The sequence below is a fragment of the Pleurodeles waltl genome, chromosome 6, assembly GCF_031143425.1.
Source record: "Pleurodeles waltl isolate 20211129_DDA chromosome 6, aPleWal1.hap1.20221129, whole genome shotgun sequence".
NCBI lineage: Eukaryota > Metazoa > Chordata > Amphibia > Caudata > Salamandridae > Pleurodeles > Pleurodeles waltl.
In genome coordinates this window covers 863313533-863337345 of record NC_090445.1, presented here as the reverse complement: position 1 = coordinate 863337345, position 23813 = coordinate 863313533, and the positions used below count along the sequence as shown (strand labels likewise).

At 47.4% G+C, this 23813-nt stretch overlaps 1 protein-coding gene across 1 annotated transcript in view; it reads left to right on the top strand.

The window, feature by feature from the left end:
* Nucleotides 1–23813, top strand: part of MMS19 (MMS19 homolog, cytosolic iron-sulfur assembly component) — a 493377-nt gene that overhangs the window by 368874 nt on the left and 100690 nt on the right. Inside the window, exons 23-24 of the mRNA XM_069239619.1 lie at nucleotides 4364–4490; nucleotides 13265–13365. Of these exons, the coding sequence (XP_069095720.1) occupies nucleotides 4364–4490; nucleotides 13265–13365 (228 nt within the window). The remainder of the gene's footprint in view (nucleotides 1–4363; nucleotides 4491–13264; nucleotides 13366–23813) is intronic.

Genomic DNA, 23813 nt, shown 5'->3' with positions numbered 1-23813 from the left:
TGGTAGGCCGAGTGGGGCTTGGTGGACTCATGGAGATACTTTAACCCCCACACCAGACACTACTCCTTCTTTTCAAATATGCATGACTTACATATCGGTTTAGACACGTTTCCGGGAATAGAGAGGGGGGTCACATTAGACGATATTTTGCGGGAAATGAGACCACTGCTTCTTCTCTCCAGATCCTATGGGATGCATTTAAAGTAGTGATACGAGGGAATTGTATAGCCGAATCGGTAGGAATCCGGAGGACACTACTAGGGGAAGTCATGGCTGCGGAGGGCACGTTACGAACACTCGAAAAACGGCAGCCGGATCACCCTGAGCTGTAAAGGGAGGTGAGTGGGGCTAGGAAGAGAGTAGCTCAGTTGCTTTGACTACAAAAACTATATGAAAGGCTCTGTCACTTTGACTGCAAAAACTATATGATAAGAGCGCATGCTGAAAGGGACAAAACGGGCATACTTCTGGGGGATGACCATTATGGAAATGTATACCTTAACAGGGCAGAGGATATTCCGACAGGAATAAATCAACCTACATTTTTTAGCTTCTACACCTTTCTATACACCAGCATCACACACAGTAGGGAGGCTGACATTCGGGCTTTCCTAGAAGCACTACCACACCGGAACCTCACCGGGGGAGAAAAATATGTTTTAGGAGGGGATATCAAAGTTACGGAAATCCGAGAGGCCAGAAAAGGCCTTGCAAGAGGGAAAGCCCTGGGCACAGATGGACTCCCCATAGAATTTTATGCCACATACATTAATGACCTTGCCCCCAAACTTGGGACACTGTACAAAGAGGCAATAGACCTGAGACACCTTCCGGACACAACCAGGGAGGTGCTGATAGCCCCACTGTTGAAACCTGGCAAACCTACACATCACAGCGGGGCCTATAGGCCGCTATCCATGCTTAACACGGACTATAAAATCCTCAGTCGGATCCTTGCTACGAGACTGCTACCCTTCATGACTCGCCTGGTCCGCACGGACCAGGCAGGGTTTATCCCCACTCCTAACACAGCCCAGAATATCCGCAGAGTTATCAACCTCCTAGATGCTAATATTCCTGAAAGAAAGATTGCTGCTGTATTTGCCGTCAACATAGAGAAGGCATTCGACAGCTTGGAATGGCACTAAAAAGTATGGGCTGGGGGTGGGGTTTATTAGATGGACACAGCTGCTGTACACAGACCCCAAAGCCTGTGTGCAAACTGGAACCACAATATCTGAATTATACAGAGCGGAGAGGGGCACACATCAGGGGTTCCCCTCTCGTCCTTGCTATTTGCACTGGCAGTGGAACTATTGGCCACCCAAGTGCGGACATCTCATTGGTTTCAGGGACCACAGCACGCTGATACCTCTCACTGCATAGCGCTCTATGCAGACGATCTGCTTATGTTCCTACGAGATACAACATCGTAACTAAGGGGGGCCCGGACGCTCCTAGAACAGTTTGGCATGTTATTAGGGCTACGGGTGAATTGGCAAAAATCACAACTCTACCCATTGTCAGCAGACTGTGACCCACCGGAGGACTTAGGACATGTTCCCTGGGTACCTAGGTGCATGACCTACCTGGTAGTCAAAATCTGACACTATGGCTGATCTTTTAGAGGGTAACATAGGCAAAGCCACTAGAGCGTTGAAAACTAGTCTGGACTTTTGGAAGACACTTCCTTTGTCGGTGGCAGGGAGAATAGCACTTCTCAAAATGGTGGCTCTGCCAAGATTCATACTACTTTGCGGTCCTGCTGCTTTGGATACCTGCTGCGGTCTTTAGGGAGTTAGATTCTCTGATTACTGCGTTCATTTGGGGGCCTGGGAGGCGCCGAGTGGCCCTCGCCACCAAGGACGGAGGGGGGACTGGTGGTCCCGGACTACGAATCGTACTATCTTGCCGCTCAACTACAATGGCTGACCTAGTGGATAGCATGGCACCGACTCCTGACTGGTAGTTTGGCATCAACGGTCCCCCATCTTCCTCAATTGGTGGGAACGATATTAAAGTTCACTGGACCCACTCACATAGACACCCCGAGGTCCAAGTCATACGCAAATGCTGGAAGAGATGTCTCCAAAAAACAGATATGGGTACAACTTACTCACCTGACATGCCAATGGCTTGGCTGCTATGGGTGCCCCAACGTGGAGATTGGGGGGGCATCACATCCTGGGTAGATGCGGGGGATACACGGATAGGGGACTTGTACAGAGATGGGGAGCTTCTGCCCTTTGTGGTGTTCCGGCAGGAATATGACCTCCCACAAGGCCACTCCCTGCTACATTGTGCTGTTATCCTCACCATCCAAAAGCATTGGCACACGGGGCGAATAGAACCTCAGCCTTGTGGCGTCAGCAGCTATATAGTAACGTTGGAAGGTACCTTCAGGGCAGTAACCTGCCTATACAGGGCAACCCAAGCGGCAGCATTGCACTCCCTGGAGGCTCTGCGAATAAAGTGGGAGACGGAATTTGGGATCCTGATATCAGAGAAGTCCTGGGGACAGATATTAGAGAGAGCGCCAAAGGTCTCTAGAAACACCCGATTTAAACTAATACACTTCTACGTATTACAAAGGGTCTATCTCACGCCTAGAGAGTCCTGCAAACACTTTCAAGTAGTAGATGCTAAGTGCCCACGTTGCATAGAAGCAGCTGCAGAGTTCCTACACATGCTATGGTCCTGTACAAACCTAACCGCCTATTGGAGAGGGGTAATGACCCACATGGCGTAGGTCCTGGATCGAGCTATCCCATGCACACCTGGACATTGTCTCCTCCATTGGTTCCCCCACACTCGCAAGATTAGGGCCACTAGCAGACTGCAGGACCTTGTATATATACTAGCAAAGAGGGAGATAATGAGGAACACGAAATGGCCAGCTTGCCCTAGGCAGGGTAGTTGGAAGTGGGATTTGAAACTCTGGGCCGTGTCCTCCGCCTGCTTCCTCACCCTCCGCAGGCTCCGCAAGATCTTCCGCTGGATCCCCGCAGACACTAGAAAAACCCTGACCCACGCCCTCGTCACGAGCCGCCTGGACTACGGCAACACCCTCTATGCTGGGACCACCGCCAAGCTCCAAAAACGCCTGCAACGTATTCGAAACACCTCGGCCCGCCTCATCCTCCACGTACCCCGCAACAGCCACATCTCCGCACACCTGAGACAGCTGCATTGGCTCCCAGTCAGCAAAAGGATCACCTTCCGACTTCTCACCCATGCACACAAAGCCCTCCACAACAAGGGACCGGATTACCTCAAACGTCGCATCAGCTTCTACGCCCCCAGCCGTCTCCTCCGTTCCTCGGGCCTCGCGCTCGCTGCCGTCCCTCGCATCCGCCGCTCCACTGCGGGTGGGAGGTCCTTCTCCTTCCTGGCAGCCAAGACCTGGAACTCCCTCCCCACCAGCCTCAGGACCACTCCGCATTCCGGAGACTCCTAAAAACCTCGCTTTTCGAGCAGCAGTAACCCCCCCCCCCGCCCTTTTTCCCTAGCGCCTTGAGACCCGCACGGGTGAGTAGCGCGCTTTATAAATGTTAATGATTTGATTTGATTTGGGCGGAATATGAGAGCTTGGTTTTAAAACGAGAAAACAGACAGGGCAGAAGGTCGCCAGGGTTAGCACAAGCCTGGGAGTAGAGCCCTAACCAAAACAAGTAATTAATTGCCTGTTGGAAAAGCTAGATAAGTACCTTAGGGGAGACATATATGTAGAAAAAGGGGAGTTTAAGGCTTGGCAAGTAGTTTTAAATGCCCAGTAGAAGTGGCAAAGAAACTGCACACACAGGCCTTGCAATGGCAAGCCTGAGACGTGGTTAAGGGGCTACTTATGTGGGTGGCATTATCAGTGCTGCAGGCCCACTAGTAGCATTTAATTTACTGGGCGTGGGCACCTCCGGTGCACTTTACTAGGGGCTTACAAGGAAGTAAAATAGGCCGATTGGGTAGGAACCAATGTTACCATGTTTAGGGGAGAGAGCACATGCACTTAAGCACTGGTCAGCAGTGGTAACGTGTGCAGAGTCCTAAAAACCAACAAAAACAGTGTTAGAGAAATGGAGGGAGGCAGGCAAAAAGTTGGGGGATGACCACCCGAAGGCTGTCGGGTCTAACACTTACTTACACCAGTTCCTCTTATGCTGTAGTTATGCTATACCACTGCAGTTCAGTTGTTCACAATAAGGAAATAATTACAAACACCTTTTAAAGCTATTTCTCGTACAGGAAACAGCTTTTTTCTCAGCTTTTGTTTTCCTGTTTTACAGAGGAATAAATATTGTATATTTTTTATGTGCTGTGATGTTTGATTCCATTAAGTTTTCTAATTATCTATTCATTTGATTTGCAGGTGATAATTCCTAACCAAACACGACTATTACACCAATTGCTGTCCCTGAGTAGCCGTTCTTTCTGCCCTTTTGTTTGCGATTCAGCTTCCAAGTCCTTTGCAGGATTGGTGAACAAGTGTCCTGCAGGTAACCTCAAGGCCTTTTGCTTCGTCCTTTGCAGTGTCAGCAGGAAAGAAGCAGTCGGCAATGGTTTATTTATTTGTAATGCTGTTTATTGGAAGGAATTTGTTCTGTTCAAATGGTCTTTAAACTTTACAAATTTTAGTCCACCTAGCCTTTACTTCTCTGCCATTACTCCACATGTGCTTTTACTCCACACGTGCCTTTCCTCTTCATGCTTTTTGCGTACAGATAAAGGGGGTAAGTGTAATTTTAGGGTTTAGGGATGGGTAAAGGTAAAGGGTGTGAGGGTAATTGAAGGGTGAAGGAATTTAAGGTTCAGCTGTGCGTTGGGGTAAAGGGAGGAAAGGGGTTAGTACATAAAAAAGAAGGGTTACCCCAAAAAGTGTAAAAAAAAAAACTATAAAATCAAGGTTTGTGGGCAAAAAAGAGGGGGTGAGGTCTAATTTGTGTGTGTATATATATATATATATATATATATATATCAAAACAAATCCCTTTCAGGGTTAGAGTGACGCATAAAATATGCAAAATACAATCGAGAACTCTGGGTAGTTCCCAAATTTAGGTGGAGAGCAGCTCCAATAAGTAACACTCTACAACACCAGCGACACTCTAGATTTGCTCACCTCAAATGTCTGTTTATCTAGCAAAGTTTTTAAGCATAGGATCAGCACAGTGCTATCCCCGCCGAGCTAGATAGAGACAAAGTCTTTTGCTATTTGTACAGCAAAGTCTTTAAGCATAGGATTGACATAGTGTCATCCTCGCCGAGCTGTAAAATGACAAAAGCCATTTACCACTCCAGGCACAGTATTACAGCTTTGGACTGGTCAAATACCATCCAAGCCAACCTGGAATGAGTAAAGCAACCCCTGACACGTGTTTCGCTCTCATTAGAGCTCTTCAGAGGAGTTTAACTTTGTCCAGACACAAGGGAGCACCCAGTATAAGTCAAAACAAATCCCTTTCAGGGTTAGAGTGACGCATAAAATATGCAAAATACAAGCGAGAACTCTGGGTAGTTCCCAAATTTAGGTGGAGAGCAGCTCCAATAAGGAACACTCTACAACACCAGCGACACTCTAGATTTGCTCACCTCAAATGTCTGTTTATCTAGCAAAGTTTTTAAGCATAGGATCAGCACAGTGCTATTCCCGCCGAGCTAGATAGAGACAAATTCTTTTGCCATTTGTACAGCAAAGTCTTTAAGCATAGGATTGACATAGTGTCATCCTCGCCGAGCTGTAAAATGACAAAAGCCATTTACCACTCCAGGCACAGTATTACAGCTTTGGACTGGTCAAATACCATACAATGCAATGGCTTTTGTCATTACCTTGTGTAACACCAGTTCCAATCGGAGCTGCCATGCCCAGCATCTAACTACCCCCACTCTGGGGGCAGAAGACTACCCCTGCCTCCTCGCATCCTTTGGCCATGCACGGCCCAGGGTTGGCTTGAGGGCCTGACCTGGTGCCAGGCCCTGTGTTCAAACCCACCCACCCCTCGATGCAGCCAGACCCAACCTTACTTTTTTAAAAATGTTGCCTGGGGGTTGCTGCACTTCCTGCAGACCATCCCAACATAAACAAATGCTTAATGGTGACCCTGTTCTTCTAGGGGCACCACCATGCTCTAAAAACATGTAACTAAGAAACTCTTGCAGGGCATTATGGGGAGCTTCTCGCTTGGAACAGTGAGTAATTATTGAGCGGCTCCTGATTCTTATTCTTATTTTATATTTTGGGTGTCTTGGTGCTCATCCAGGACAACCACATGTTGATTTTTTTATTTTAGGGGGCTGCGGGGGACCCTGCTGCAGTGGGAACAGTCCAGCCTGAACTGCTGGGGCAGCTTTTCCCTAAACCAGAACAAACGTTACCCAGGCCCATTTTTGTCCTAGTTAAGGGCTTATGTAGTCAAAGGTATACCCAGACGTGAGTCCCATGCTCACTGTGCCACTGAAACCAAGCTACTCCCAACTGATGAGCCCCAATCAGGATGAAACCAGTCTTTAGTTTCTTTTCTTCCGGTACAGAGAGAACCTGGCTTTGCAGTTTGGACTGGACTGCTCCTATTGGAAGAGGTTCAAGACTAATTTGCATATAGCTTGGTCCAAAGTGAGGTGACATAGTGGGCAGTAGAATGATGGATTGGAATGCTACACTGAGCAATTGAGTGGTGGAGACTTATTGCAAGCATCCTTCCATCACCTATTTTATGTTTTTTTGGCCATGTTTGGTTGGTGCCCAACCCAAGTGTTCAGAGCCGACTATGCTCCTCCCTTCTGGCGCAATAACAATGCGCCCTTTAAACCCAAAGATTCTGCATAGACCTTCAAAGCCGAAAAGACCTTCATTTCCGGCATTGAAGTATGCCTGGGTGCCAAAACCCTTGTTGATGTAAAACCCCTCTCAGCGTCAAAATTTCTGTCAGCTCAGATCCCACTTGAGGACAAAAACACCCTCAACAGAAGTTTTGAGTAGTCAAAGCAACCCATCCTCCAGTGGCTGCAGAAAGAGTTGGATGTTTTCCAGTAATGCTTTGTCATACATCTTCAGTCAGACAAGATCAGTACAAAGCTCCCCACTGAAGCCAACAGAGGGATTGCCATGAAAGTGGAGGTCCCCTTTGAGGGTGAAATTGCTTTGGAGCCTCCCCCATGTGCTAACCTCAAAAGGCACAAGAACAGGGTCGCCAGCTCTCTCGCTCGACTTCCTCCTCCTTCTCATTCACCTCCCCCATAACCCCTCTTTAATTAACACTACCTTCTCCACACATCTCTTCCATACTCAGCAGGGGGTTCACACCATTCTTTCTTTGGGAAAGGCAGCTCACTTCACCCTGCAGACCCCTGTGATACACCTTATGACTCTGTGCCAATTGACAACCCATGGGACAACTACACTGTTGGTCCTGCAGGTGACACGAATCTGTACACAGCTAGGCCGTCTCCAAAGTCTCCTCGCCCAATCCCCACCACCCAACGAGATGACACTACATCTTATCACAAAGTAATTTAGAGGTCAGCCGCTTATCATAATGTTGGTAATAACGTCCTCCAGGAAGAGAGTGACTTCCTGATAGAGATGCTATGCAAAACCTAGTGTACAGTATAATTCCTCCCTGTACTTAAAGGTATGCTCAAGACTAACAAATACACCTTCAAGGAGTCTGCAAAAGCCAGGATAGTTATTTCCAGGGTGTAGGAAGCTGGCCTGGTGTGTGAGGGTACCTATGGTACTTACACCTTATTCCAGGTCCAGGTATCCCCTCTTAGTGAAGTGTAGGCGGTGTCTAGAAGCCAGGCTCTCTAGCGGTAGCTGTGGATGAGCAGCCAAGGCTTATCAAGGAGACATGCAAAGCTCATGCAATACAACTGTAGTCACACAGCACTTACACACATGAAAAAAAACACTCGGTTGTACAAAAAGAAAGATACTTTATTTTTGGTTCAAATCACCACAAAATACTAGACAGTTGCCCCACCCTTAGGAGGTAAGTAATACACTAAATATGTACACTAGCACTCAGAATTAGGCATAGAAAAGGTTAGAAAACAGTGCAAACAATAATAACCAATAGTGACCCTAGGGGGAGCACAAACCATATACAAAAAAAATAGAATGCGAACAAGGTACCCCCACTTAGGTAAGTAAAATGTGTAGAGGGGAGCTGGGAGTACTAGAGAACCACAAAGGTAAGTAACGCAGTACCCCCCAGCGACCAGGAATGCAGGAGTAAAACACTGGATTTTTCCCTAAATCACCCAAAAGGAGGAAAAGAAGAAAAATAAGCCACCTAGAGAAGGCTGGATGAAAATCAGCTGTGGATTCCTGAAGAAAGAAGACCTATGGAGAGAGGGGACCAAGTCCATGAGTCACAGTGGAGTCCAAGAGGAGTTGGAGATACTACCCACCCATCTGTGGATGCAGGAGTTAGTCGACAGTACTGAAGAACAGGACAGCACTGCAGCCCAGGGGCTGGAGAAGAGTTCCAGATGGAAGCAGAAGATATCACACCCTGGAAGGAAGATAGAATACGGGTGTGGGTGCAGGATTTCCACAACTTGCAGTTAGTGGAAAAGAGGTGCTGCTGGGGACCAGCAAGGCCCAGGAGGACTCAACCCAGGAGGGGGAGTCACAGGGGACCTTCACCGTCGCAGAGAGCCCACAAGAGCAGAGGCAGCACCCACAAGAGTCCCACAGAATGGGGACACAGGAGTCGCAGAAGGAGCCCACGGAGCACTACCAAAGTGGATCCCACCCCGGAGACCCACGCAGGAGGCTGTGCTTTGCAGGATGGAGTGCTGGGGGCTGGAGATGCACGTCGCCTGAAGATCCCTTGGAGTAGATTTAAACAAGCCTTGGCAGCTGCAAAAGATGCAGTGCATGGGGTTACTGTCCTGCATGGGAAGGCAAAGGCTTACCTCCACCAAAGTTGGACAGCTGGCAGAGAGAACCAAGAGGACTACTCCGGACCACCACCCGTGATGCAGGATCCACGAAGCTCAGCAGGAGAGGGGATCCACGCAGCCGGTCGTTGCTTGTTGTACGTGCCTGCGGCTGCAGGGGAGTGACTCATTCCCTCCAAGGGAGAGTCTTCCTTCTTCTTGTGCAGGCTGAAGCGTTGCAGTCTTCAGAGGATGCACAGCGAGGAAATTGTTGCAAAGCTTGCAGGAGCCCTGGAAACAATGTTACTGAAGAGGCTTTTCTTCTTGGAAGCAGCTTGTCGGGTCCTAGAGGTTCCAGTTCCAGTTCCAGTTCCAGAGGCCAGAAGTCGAAGTGAAGGTTGCAAAGGAGTCCTGCTGGAATCTTGCAAGCCGAATCTGAGGACCCACACCAGAGGAAGACCCTATATAGCCCAAAGAGGGGGGTTGGTCTCCTAACTAGGTAACTATCTATCCGAGGGTGCGTCTGACGTCAGCTGCCTGGCCACTCAGATGCTCCCAGAGTTCCCTGCCAACCTTGAAAAAAAAGATGACAGAACCCAGGGACCCTCTGGAGGGGTTACTCCCCTTTCCATTTTCCATTTTTGCACCAGAGCAGGGACTAGGGGTCCCTGAACCGCTGTGGACTAGTTTATGCACATAGGGCACCAAATGTGCCCTTCAAAGCAAACCAGTGGCTTGGGGAGGCTACCCCTCCCAAGCCAGTCACACTTATTTCCAAAGGTAGAGGGTGTTACCTTCCTCTTCCAAAGGAAATCCTTTGTTCTGCTTTCCTGGGCTTGATCAGATCAAGCAGCAGGAGGGCAGAAACCTGTCTGAGGGATGACAGCAGCTGGGCTGCCTGGAAAACCCTGGAAGACTGTTGGTACCAATGCTGGGGGTCCTCTAAGGAGCCGCCAGAGTGCATGGAATCATACTTCCAATACTTCCAAAAGTATTGGGGTATGATTCCGACATGTTTGATACGAAACCTGCCCAGTTTCGGAGTTACCATTATGTAGCAGGACATAGGTAGTGACCTATGTCCAGTACACATATAAAATGGCGTCCCGCACTCACGAAGTCCAGTAAAATGGAGCTGGAGTTTGTGGGGGCACCTCTGCTAGTGCAAGGGTGCCCTCACACACAGGTACCCGCACCCTGCCCTCTGGGCTGAGAGGGCATAATAGGGGTGACTTACTGTAGCGAGAACGGGTGTGTGCACCCGGTTCACGCAGACCGCAATGGCAGGCCTGCAGAACCCTGTGCATGGGCTCTCTATGGGTGGCAGAATAACTGCTGCAGCCTATAGGGATCCCCTGGGCCCCCAATGCCCTTGGTACCAAACACTAGAAACTTACATGAGGGCACCAGCATTCCAATTGTGGGGATAAAAAGTTAAGAGCAACCACATTTAGAGGAGAGAGCACAGTCACGGGGATCCTAGTTATCAGGATCCAAGTGAACACTATCAAACACACTGTCAAACAGTCCAAAAGTGGGGGTAACCAAGCTAGAAAGAGGCTACTTTCCTACACAGGGTTGACAAATAATATAAATAGAAACGCTCTCCAAATGACCCACTGTACATCCCCATGATTTCCTGCTGGTCCACACTAGGCAAAGCCCAGGCCACAGGAGATGCTGCCCCTCCACATAAGGAGAGGAAAAATATAGATGTGGCAGTAGCAAAGAGGAGCAGAGCAAGTGGCTACACGCTGGAGGATTGCCAATTCAGTTGGCCTAGTCTCACGGTATGAAAGAGCACACTCGGATGAAATGCAAGGCCTCCTTAAGCAAACTCCTGAGTAGTACAGGCATAGGGGTGAAGAATTGGTAACAGACGGTAAAACCATTTCCATCTTTCCAACACCATCATCCATTGTGCCCTGGATGCCACCGATTCAGCATCTTGTGTAATTAAGAATCTGGTCAGCCTCCATGCCTGCATCTGTCTCTGGTTTTAAACCAGATATTCAGCCACATCTGCTAAAACTGCAATTCGATGGTGAACTCCTCTTTAGCCTGCAGGTTTTACCAGATGCTAGACGAGCTGCAGAAAGACAGACACCCCCAAGATATGAGTTGGTCCACTTTGAGTGGTTCCTTTAGTTGGCAGCGGTAGGGCAGGCAACCACCCACCCACATACTCCTGTCTCTTATTAGAGGCAACAGCTGGCTTACCATCAGCAGTCTCTATGAGGCTACTTCAGAAGACATAAAGGAATGACCGTGAAAGAGCTAGGTGGAAGTGAGGCTGTGGCAAAAGGGCCTCCACCTCAAAATAGTGACTCCCCTTCCCTCCTGCCTGACCATACAACAGCTGTCAGGAGAAGGCTTCATAGTTTCTTCCGACACTGGCCTGTTGCCTAGAACTTCTCACATCACCACCCAACATTCACCCCTCCACATATCCCACCTCCAAAAACACCTTCTCAGCAATAAACATCTATGCCTGTGTTAGAAGTCCAGAAACTCCTTCAAAATGGCGTCATCAGTCCAGTTCTGCCTGTCAACAGGGCAAAGGTGTTTAATCACATTACTTCCTTATCCACAAAAAGGATGGCTCTCCTAGATCCATTCTGGACCTCAGACCGCTCAACAAATGTGTTCGGTCTAAACATTTCCACATGCTGATGGTGCAGGATATCATACCGCTACTCCAGTAAGGTGACTACATGACGACGTTAAAACTTAACAATGCTTATTTCTACATTCCCATCCGTTACGCCCACCACTGCTACTTGCCGTTCATAAGTGGTGAGCACTATCAGTGGTACTTCCTTTTGATTTCACCACTGCCCTAGGGTCTCATGTCACAAAGCCCTCCGAGTTGCAACTAGGGCTCACTCTACTTGGCAAGAAGGTTACATCCATGTTCTTCTTAGGGAACATTCTCCGAGCCAACATATGTAAGGCAGCTACATGGTCAACCCCACACACATTTATTGAACGCTGTTGGTTGTGTATCCTAGTTAGACAACAAGCCGTGGTTGGAAAAACAGTTTTAAGAACCTTATTTCATACATCTGCATCATCCATGCGCTAGCCACCACTTATAGGATGGTACCGCTTTACAGTCTATGCAGAGCATGGATATCTACAGCAATACATGCTACGAATGGAAAATGTTAACCTTTGAGCATCTGTTCTTAGAGTGTAGTGCTGTAGATTCACACACGGCCACACTCTGCCTCAAATGTGTGTGGTCCTGAACACAGGTCTCTTATTTCTCAGACGTTATATTCTCCCTTCTGCAGTTATGTGTATCATATCATGTTTTCTCACCACTCCATACTACTCTCACCTATTTTGCAGAAAACAATCTAGCATAGATTTGATACCCATGCATATACTTTGTGACTTGAAAGACTTCTTTGAAGAAAAACAACTGGCAAACAAACAAGACCAGCAGGTATGCAGGATGGCAGGAGTATGCAAAACTTGTGAATCCACACTACATGCTACAAACAGCTGCTCGCAGGGTAATTAACATTTCCCTTACAGTATTGATATCGAAAATCACTTTACCAGCCCTACTGATACATACTTGTTTTAAAGCAAGCAATCAAAACATTCTCTCAAATCTAGACTTTCTATTTTTGCACCCATGTTTTCTGTACTTGTAATCAATACATTGACTCATCCTGCATTTTTTTAAATAGGGCAACTGAAAATTCTTGTACCACACAGTGGGAGAAATGACTTGGATAACTCTTTAAAAAATTTTAATTCTACTTATACCAAATTCCAACGTCTCATTCTGTTACTTAGCAAACCATTATGCCACCCATCCTTACCAACCCAATCCTGGAAAGAAATTGATGAGGTTATAAATTCCCTCTGTTCCCCTTAAGATTTTTTTGTGGTGTCATAGGTTTCTGCAGTGGGTTTTGTCTAGTTTCTGCAACCCCTGCAGCAAGAGTCCTGAGCAGGTTGTGCAGATGGCTGTGCCACATTTTACATCTTCTTTCCTTGACACCTTTCCCTTAGAAGCAGTGCACGGTAATAGTTTTCGTTTGACTAGCTCACCTTCCAAATGGGTATTAAAATAATGAAACTGTGTGCATTAGCACACAAAGCATGCATTGAATGATAGCGATATTGCCCAGTGCTGTTCTCTAATGAATAATGCCCCCTTCCTGCAGCACATTTCTCTCCATTTTCTTGTTCCTTCTAGTGTCCCTTTGAAGCAGTGTAATAATTTCAGTCCTAAGTAGCTCAATCACTAAATGGTTATTAAATTAAACTGTGTGCAATAGCACAAAAAATGCCTGACAGAGCTATAGCCTAGTGCTGTTCTTCAGTGATTAATGCAGCCTTCCTTCCTTCTTTCTTTGTCTGGCAGGAGAACAACTGAATGAGATTCTTCATAGTGCTGTGGACAAAATCGAATCTGGCTTGGCAGGTGGCCCAAATAGGACACAGGCATTTACACTCTTGCTCTGGGTAAGTGCACAATAAAAACTGTTCCTGACTTTTAATGCAGCAACTGACCATTTTGCGCTTCATGTCTTTTCCTGCTATTTGAGCATGCTTACTGTCCACACACTTGCTTGCCCCTTCTTGCACACTCAAACACCTGTCAGGCCAGAAGTGCATTTGGCTCATTTTTTCCTCTTAGAACTGAACTGGTCCACTTTAACAATCATGTAATTTAATGTAACTTCTTTTGTGTATCTGACGGACGTTTGGACGATCTCAAAGTACACCAAACAGTATGTTCTAGTACTCCTTTTTCATATAACCCTGAAACACCTGTGGCCAGCCCCAATGACTAATGCATAGGCAGCACTGTTCACTATTTTGAAACAGTTGCATCTCTCTCTGTCTGCTATCTCAATGATCACCCCCAAATCTGACTCCAGTCGTGCAAGAAGGCACGCGTTGCTTCTGCAAGAGGATCCAGGCACCAGCTGAAGAAACGTGGTAGTTGATGATTGAGTCTTGACGCTAAGAGATCCCCTTAGCATGGATCCCACTGATACATTATCATAATGATCTGAAATAGAGAGGGATCTAGTTCCCATGCACTGTATCCTTCAGTCCACAGTCTGGTTGACTTCCCCCGGCTGATATATTCCGCTGTTACCGACAACGTGTGCTCCAGGCAATAATTCAGAAAATACATGGCCTGATCTGCCAGTACCTTGAACCGGGTACCCCCTGGCGGTTTATATACCACACATCAGTCATGTTGCCCATCTTTAAAAGAATGGAGCAGGCCACTTTGTTGGCCTCTGAACTTGTTGATCACTGTCCTCCTGTGGTAATATTGCCACAATGTACACACCATCCCTGGCGGCAGATTCGATAACCAGATCCGGGGCAGACTTAAAGATGGCCTTGCCGTTCCATGTGTGCATGTGGTCGAGTCACCATCGAAGCTCTGTACGGGCTTCGGGAGAGAGACTGACTTCCTGTACATACGTCAGGGCTCTTCTGAGATGTTGTGCTTTCAGACATTGAAGAGCATGGTAGTGCAGTGGGCTTGGAAAGATCACCATGATAGACAGACAGCAGGCCTACAATTCTGGCCAGATGACAGAGAATTTGCTCTCTCCAGGGTTTTGCGCAGCTCCCACTGTATAAGAAGCATGTTTTTCTGGGGAAGCACTGTATTGATCTCGAAGCCCAAGAAGGGCATTTCTTGAGCTGGAACAAATACTGGTTTCTGAACATTCACAATGAACCCCGATCCTGAAGGAGGGATCTTGTCCTCCGAAGTACTGTGACTGAAGTGGCTCTGTTCCGTGCAATAAGAAGATGTCATCCAGTTACACTATAAGTCTGACCCCCCTATGCATGTAGCCATTCCATGATGGGCCGTAACACCTTGGTGAAGCACCAAGGTGCTGAGGACAGACCGATCAGAACACGTGAATTTGAAAACCTGCCCACCGCATTCAGACTGCAGAAGCAGTCTGTGGGATGAAAAAATCAGAACAATGAGGTTCAGATCGAGTCTCACCAACCAGTCATTGGGTAACAGACTATCTCTGAGGAGATGTATGTCCTCCATTTTGAAATGGCGATACACAACCCACTGGTTTAAGTCTTTTAAATTTATGACTGGCAGGTAACCCTTGTCCTGCTTTTCCACAAGGAAGCTATTGCTCAGGAACCTCGTGGGATAAAGAATGCATTGGGTAATTGCTCCTTTCTCCAGAAGCTCTGCCAACTCTTGGTCTACCACCCGCATCCCTTCCTGAGAGAACACCAAGGGTCTAAGACTTGAGCGTTGATGGGGGAGCACCGTAGAAGTCTGTGGAAACCCCTCATGATTTGGAGCACCCACGCATCCCCTGTTACGGACGCCCCCTTTTGACTGAACCACTGCAGCCTGCCCCCCACCCCTAGGGAAGAAGGGCTAGTGCTTACCATTGGGGCCACCTGGTGCATTGTGGCTCCTTGAAAGGCTCCTTTACCTCCCCGACCTCTGCCATGACTTCGGGAGTGGTAGAACCCCCCAAACTACTTCTGGTCCTGTCATTGGATTGAGCGCCTGGTTTGGTGTTAATGGGGGTTGGAATTATGTATCTGGCTGGAGGAGCGCCCTCAACCTATTCCGGTCCCTCCAAAAATCTGTTGGCTGAAAACTTTTCAGATGGATTGCTGCGCCTTGTGAAGAGGCAAAACTGTATGTTCGATGGCATCTGTCGCTGTAGATACGCATGTTCTGCAATAGCTCGCCATCTGGTGTTGGGCCGGAGTGTTACAAGTTGTTTTTCTTGGAAGAAGTCTTTCGAGTCACGGGACCGAGTGACTCCTCCTTTTGTCTCCATTGCGCATGGGCGTCGACTCCATCTTCGATTGTTTTTTTTTCCGCCATCGGGTTCGGACGTGTTCCTGTCGCTCCGAGTTTCGGAACGGAAAATTAGCTAATTTCGGAAGATTTTCGTCGGTATTGTTGCGTTCGGGATCGGCGTACTTAGATTCCACGCCGCATCGAAGATCGAAGAGCTCCGGTGCCCTTCGGGGTAGTTTTTTCGATCCTCCGTCGGGGCCTGGTCGGCCCGACCGCGTGCTGAAGAACGTCGATGGAACGGACCCCGTTCCGTTTCTGCCCCAAATGCCACAATAAATACCCCTACACAGACCAACACTTGGTCTGCAACCTGTGCCTGTCACCTGAGCACAGCGAAGACACCTGCGAGGCCTGTCGTGCGTTCCGGTCCCGAAAAACACTCCGAGACCGTCGAGCCAGAAGACTTCAGATGGCGTCCGCACCGACAGCCCAACGGGAGTTCGAGGAACAGGAAGAGGAAGGTACCTTCTCGATCCAAGACTCAGACTCCAAAGGATTCAACGATACACAAACCGTGAGTAAGACGTCGAAATCCACTCACAGGAACATTTACAAGGCCCAGGGGACGCCACTGCCACCAGGCCATGGCTCGACCCATAAATTCGGTGACCGACCGTCGGCACCGAAAAAGGCCCAAACAGTGCCGAGATCGTCCGACTCCGGTCGAGACACCGGCACGCAGCCTTCTCGGGACCGAGAAAGTGCTGGAGACAAGCCTCGACACCGAGATGCCGGTGTGGACACGGCTCGACGCCGAGACAGCGGCACCGAAACAGATCGACGCCGAGAGGTTTCGGCCCCGAAAAGGAAAAAAGTCACCTCGGAGCCGAAAAAACACGCAGACAAAGTTTCGATGCCGAAACAAACTGCAAGCGACCCAGCTTCAGGCTCTTATACAGAAGAGCACTCGCTAACCTCCCAAATGCAGAAGCATAGGTTTGAGGAAGAGCTACAAGCAACTGATTTGGACCATACGCAAAAGCGTATCTTCATACAGCAGGGGACAGGAAAAATAAGCACCCTTCCCCCCATTAGGAGAAAGAGAAGGTTGGAGTTCCAGACGGAACAAACACCACAACCAAAAGTGGTGAAAAGAGTTACCCCACCACCCTCTCCTCCGCCCGTGATTAACGTCTCACCAGCACAAACTCCATCACACTCCCCAGCTCACACCACCATGAGCCAGGGTGACCAAGATCAGGACGCATGGGACCTATACGACGCCCCAGTGTCAGATAACAGTCCGGAGGCATACCCTACAAAGCCATCTCCACCAGAAGACAGCACCGCGTACTCTCAAGTGGTGGCTAGAGCAGCACAATTTCACAACGTAAGCCTCCACTCAGAACAGGTCGAGGATGATTTCTTATTCAACACACTCTCCTCCACCCACAGCTCATACCAAAGCCTGCCTATGCTCCCTGGTATGCTCCGGCACGCAAAAGACATCTTTAAGGAGCCGGTCAAAAGTAGGGCAATCACACCAAGGGTGGAAAAAAAGTATAAGGCGCCTCCTACAGACCCGGTTTTCATCACTACACAGCTGCCACCAGACTCTGTCGTTGTAGGAGCAGCTAGGAAAAGGGCCAACTCTCACACATCTGGAGATGCACCACCCCCAGATAAAGAAAGCCGCAAGTTCGATGCAGCTGGTAAAAGAGTCGCAGCACAAGCTGCAAACCAGTGGCGCATCGCGAACTCCCAGGCACTACTTGCGCGCTATGACAGAGCCCACTGGGACGAGATGCAACATCTCATTGAACATCTGCCCAAGGACTTACAAAATAGGGCAAAACAAGTGGTTGAGGAGGGACAGACCATCTCCAACAACCAGATACGCTCCTCCATGGACGCTGCAGATACAGCTGCACGGACAATTAATACATCTGTAACTATCAGAAGGCATGCATGGCTCCGAACGTCTGGCTTTAAACCAGAGATTCAACAAGCAGTTCTCAATATGCCTTTTAATGAAAAAGAACTGTTCGGTCCAGAAGTGGACACAGCGATTGAGAAACTCAAAAAAGATACGGACACTGCCAAAGCCATGGGCGCACTCTACTCCCCGCAGAGCAGAGGGAATTACAGCACATTCCGTAAAACGCCCTTTCGAGGGGGGTTTCGGGGTCAAAGCACACAAGCCAGCACCTCACAAGCCACACCGTCCAGTTACCAGGGACAGTATAGAGGAGGTTTTCGGGGACAATATAGAGGAGGGCAATTCCCTAGAAATAGAGGAAGATTTCAAAGCCCCAAAACCCCTACTACTAAACAGTGACTCACATGTCACTCACCCCCTCCACACAACACCAGTGGGGGGAAGAATAGGTCATTATTACAAAGCATGGGAGAAAATCACTACAGACACTTGGGTTCTAGCAATTATCCAACATGGTTATTGCATAGAATTTCTACAATTCCCTCCAAACATACCACCAAAAGCACAAAATTTAACAACACACCATTCCAATCTCCTGGAGATAGAAGTGCAGGCACTATTGCAAAAGAATGCAATCGAATTAGTGCCAAACACACAAATAAACACAGGAGTTTACTCACTGTACTTTCTGATACCAAAGAAGGACAAAACACTGAGACCAATCCTAGACCTCAGAGTAGTGAACACTTTCATCAAATCAGACCACTTCCACATGGTCACACTACAAGAAGTATTGCCATTGCTAAAACTACACGACTACATGGCAACTTTAGACCTCAAGGATGCTTATTTCCATATACCAATACACCCATCGCACAGGAAATACCTAAGGTTTGTATTCAAAGGAATACATTACCAATTCAAGGTACTGCTTTTCGGATTAACAACCGCACCAAGAGTCTTTACCAAATGTCTAGCGGTAGTCGCTGCACACATAAGAAGGCAGCAAATACATGTGTTCCCATATTTGGACGACTGGCTAATCAAGGCCCACTCGTTCATACAGTGCTCAAATCACACAAATCAGATCATACAAACCCTATTCAAACTCGGGTTCACCGTCAACTTTACAAAATCCAACATTCTGCCGCGCAAGGTACAACAATACCTAGGAGCCATAATAGACACATCAAAGGGAGTAGCCACTCCAAGTCCACAAAGAATTCTAAATTTCAACACCATCATACAACGCATGTATCCAACACAAAAGATACAGGCAAAGATGGTATTACAACTCCTAGGCATGATGTCTTCATGCATAGCCATTGTCCCAAACGCAAGACTGCACATGAGGCCCTTACAACAATGCCTAGCATCACAGTGGTCTCAAGCACAGGGTCACCTTCTAGATCTGGTGTTAATAGACCGCCAAACTTACCTCTCGCTTCTGTGGTGGAACAACATAAATTTAAACAAGGGGCGGCCTTTCCAAGACCCAGTGCCACAATACGTAATAACAACAGATGCTTCCATGACAGGGTGGGGAGCACACCTCGATCAACACAGCATACAAGGACAATGGAACATACATCAAACAAAACTGCATATCAATCACCTAGAACTTCTAGCAGTTTTTCAAGCACTAAAAGCTTTCCAACCAATAATAGTTCACAAATACATTCTCGTCAAAACAGACAACATGACAACAATGTATTATCTAAACAAGCAGGGGGGGACGCACTCCACGCAGTTAAGCCTGCTAGCACAAAAAATTTGGCATTGGGCAATTCACAACCAAATTCGCCTAATAGCACAGTTTATACCAGGGATCCAAAATCAACTCGCAGACAATCTCTCTCGAGATCATCAACAGGTCCACGAATGGGAAATTCACCCCCAAATTCTGAACACTTATTTCAAACTCTGGGGAACACCTCAGATAGACTTGTTTGCGACAAGGGAGAACGCAAAATGCCAAAACTTCGCATCCAGATACCCACACAAACAATCCCAAGGCAATGCCCTATGGATGAACTGGTCAGGGATATTTGCTTACGCTTTTCCTCCTCTCCCTCTCCTTCCTTACCTGGTAAACAAACTCAGTCAAAGCAAACTCAAACTCATATTGATAGCACCAACTTGGGCAAGGCAAGCCTGGTACACAACGCTGCTAGACCTATCAGTGGTACCCTGCATCAAATTGCCCAACAGGCCAGATCTGTTGACACAGCACAACCAAAAGATCAGACACCCAGATCCAGCATCGCTGAATCTAGCAATCTGGCTCCTGAAATCCTAGAATTCGGGCACTTACAACTTACCCAAGAATGTATGGAAGTCATAAAACAAGCCAGAAGGCCATCCACCAGGCACTGCTATGCAAGTAAATGGAAGAGGTTTGTTTGCTACTGCCATATTAATCAAATACAACCATTACACACAACTCCAGAACATGTAGTGGGTTACTTGCTTCACTTACAAAAATCTAACCTAGCTTTCTCTTCCATTAAAATACACCTTGCAGCAATATATGCATACCTGCAGACTACCTATTCAACTTCCCTATATAAGATACCAGTCATTAAAGCATTCATGGAGGGCCTTAGGAGAATTATACCACCAAGAACACTACCTGTTCCTTCATGGAACCTAAATGTTGTCCTAACTAGACTTATGGGTCCACCTTTTGAACCCATGCACTCCTGCGACATACAGTTCCTAACCTGGAAGGTGGCATTTCTCATCGCCATTACTTCCCTAAGAAGAGTAAGCGAGATTCAGGCGTTTACAATACAGGAACCTTTTATACAACTACACAAAAATAAAGTCGTCCTAAGGACCAATCCTAAATTTTTGCCAAAGGTTATTTCACCGTTCCATCTAAATCAAACAGTGGAACTTCCAGTGTTCTTTCCACAGCCAGATACCGTAGCTGAAAGGGCACTACATACATTAGATGTCAAAAGAGCATTGATGTATTACATTGACAGGACAAAAAACATCAGAAAGACTAAACAACTCTTTATTGCATTTCAAAAACCTCATGCAGGAAACCCAATTTCAAAACAAGGTATAGCCAGATGGATAGTTAAATGCATCCAAATCTGCTACCTTAAAGCTAAACGACAGCTGCCCATTACACCAAGGGCACACTCAACCAGAAAGAAAGGTGCTACCATGGCCTTTCTAGGAAACATCCCAATGCAAGAAATATGTAAGGCAGCCACATGGTCTACGCCTCACACATTCACCAAGCACTACTGTGTAGACGTGTTATCCGCACAACAAGCCACAGTAGGTCAAGCTGTATTAAGAACATTATTTCAAACTACTTCCACTCCTACAGGCTGATCCACCGCTTTTGGGGAAATAACTGCTTACTAGTCTATGCAGAACATGCGTATCTACAGCGACAGATGCCATTGAACTGAAAATGTCACTTACCCAGTGTACATCTGTTCGTGGCATCAGTCGCAGTAGATTCGCATGTGCCCACCCGCCTCCCCGGGAGCCTGTAGCAGTTTGGAAGTTACCTTCAATTATTTATATATGTGTCATCTCAACCTTAAATAGGTGCATACTTAGTCACTCCATTGCATGGGCACTATTACTACAATTCAACTCCTACCTCACCCTCTGCGGGGAAAAACAATCGAAGATGGAGTCGACACCCATGCGCAATGGAGACAAAAGGAGGAGTCACTCGGTCCCGTGACTCGAAAGACTTCTTCCAAGAAAAACAACTTGTAACACTCCGGCCCAACACCAGATGGCGAGCTATTGCAGAACATGCGAATCTACTGCGACTGATGCCACGAACAGATGTACACTGGGTAAGTGACATTTTCATTACAAAACACAAGAGCTCCTTAATGAAGGGTTCTCCAAAGTGACTTCTGTTCGCCACCAGACCGGCTTCTGTTGTGGCCAGCTCCCCCAACCTCGGTTCGATCTTGATTAGTAATGAGCGCCTTTGCTCTGTTGATAAGGCACGGTTGGTGTTGCCTAAGAAACACTGGACCCAACCGGGGCGATCATGGGGCTTGAGTCTTTGACATCTTCGGCCATATTGAGAATTTTCATAAAGGACCTTAGGACATCAAGAGCTTCTCCTGGCAGGATCGCCAGGATTGGTCAATCCTTGAGGAATTTGGTGATGAATGTTGCTATCTTGCGATCAATGTCAGGGGTATATGCCACCTTATCATCTAAAGAGGGTCTAGAGAACTCAGCCTTCAGACACCCTTGTACCTCCTCGGCCATGGACTTTCTAATGTGGCTTGCTGTAGTGGAGATCGTAAATATCTTCCAGGTTCAGCATACCTGGTGCCCCCGTCGAGACCTGCTCACTCTCATCTTCCAACCTGGGTTTCTTACTGCTATAATCTGGTTTGACCTGGCTCATCACCACAGTCCCCATCAGGGGTATCTGAGTCCTCCCTGGCATTGTCATCTGTTCCCTGAGAACAGGAATCATCATCTGGGTATACCCAGGTTGGGAATCATCCTGTACATGTAAGGTGTTAAGACTCCTTTTTCAGAAGGTTTGGCAAAGCCTTTTGAAGGTGTCCGAGGGGAGGAGAGGTCACCCTAACTTAGCCTGCCAGTCTGGTTTTGCCTTTGCCCTTAGGGGCACCCTCAGTGTCAATATGAGGTGCAAGCCTCAGGCCTTCCCGATTCTAGGGTAAGATACTGCGTCATACAGTTAGCTTATTAACTCTCTTACTTAGGGGCTCCAGAGCCGGAGAGACCGTCTCAAGGGATGCGTGAGTGGCATCCACTAGTTCCTCATGAATGGGAAGGAGCATCTGTTCCTCCTCCACAGACTCCCAAAAGCCATCACCCGCACTTTACATGGTTTTTCGGGTGGAATTTAAGTAGTTAGGCAGAAATACAAGAGGACAATAGTGCAAAAACACTTTCTTGCCTGCACAGTTAGTAATTCGCTGACGCCAATGCTTGTTGTTTATTTGTGTGTAAACCACATGTATGATCGATGTGTCCCCTCCAATTATACTTGGGCCCTAAGACAAAAAACACACTGCTGGCTAAACCCCCTTATCTGGGGCAAAATACATAGTAGCAAGGAAAAAACAAAAAAGGACCAGGCTCCTGCTGTCTTGCGCACTGAGAGGAATGTCTTCCCTTCACTGCCAACGTGGATGGAAAAGACATCGAGCCTCAGAGACTCACCAAGTAATTTCACAAAAGGGAGGGGCATGTCCTCCATTGCTAGGAGGCCTGAGCCCCTTCACTCCGTCTAGCCGGCCCAGACGCACACCGTGCGTATCGCTACAGCAGGGGTCTTCAAACTGGGGGGCCTCAAGTGATCCCAGTGGGGATGCAAGGCTCTGACCAAAAGAAGCATTATACAGCTAACAGGGCTTTGTTTTGAGCAGAAACATGTTATTGCATTTTTAAAAAGGTAACAGTACTTAACTGCAATGTTTAAATAAGTCTAGACATATTTAAACATTGGCAGCTTTAAAAGATAATTGTGAAAAATTATGTGGGGGGAGCCCAATGGTTTTTATTTTTCAATTGGGGGGGCACGGCATTAAATAGTTTGGAGACCACTACGCTACAGTGAGGCGCACAAGGAGGAATTTCCAACATGCTGAGAATGTGCTTCAGTCACCGACGCGCCTCCACCACACCCCTAGAAGAGCACAGCTGCACTGTGAGCTCACCTGAGCGAATCTTCACCACGGCCCTCACCCCCTAGTGGCATACAGGCTGCACAGCAGTACAATACGATACTTCAGTAAAAACTAGCACACGCGGGATTAAACACATTGAGTTCAAAATTAGGTGTATAATAAGCGCAAACATATACATTTTAACAGTGCAAATGTAGAAATTAACTATACAGTTATCCTCATTAGCAAGACATTAAGGAAAAGTGCTTGTCTAGCTGCTGAGCAGCGAAGAAAAAGTATTTTTCCTTGATGTTGAATATATGGGACTTACTCTATGGTTGTTGCATTGAGTCACTGCAAAGACTCATGGGATTTGTAGTCTTTAAATGTAACTTATTGTTAAGACTGCTGAGTGTGAATACAATGAAAGAGATAAGTATAATCTGAGCCTCCGATACTTACACAGAACGTGAAAATTGCTACCATTCTGTCACAGCACTAAGCGGTGTCACTCATACCCAAGTGATACACTAGTATCATCAGGTTATGCCAACTGAAGTTGACACCAGTG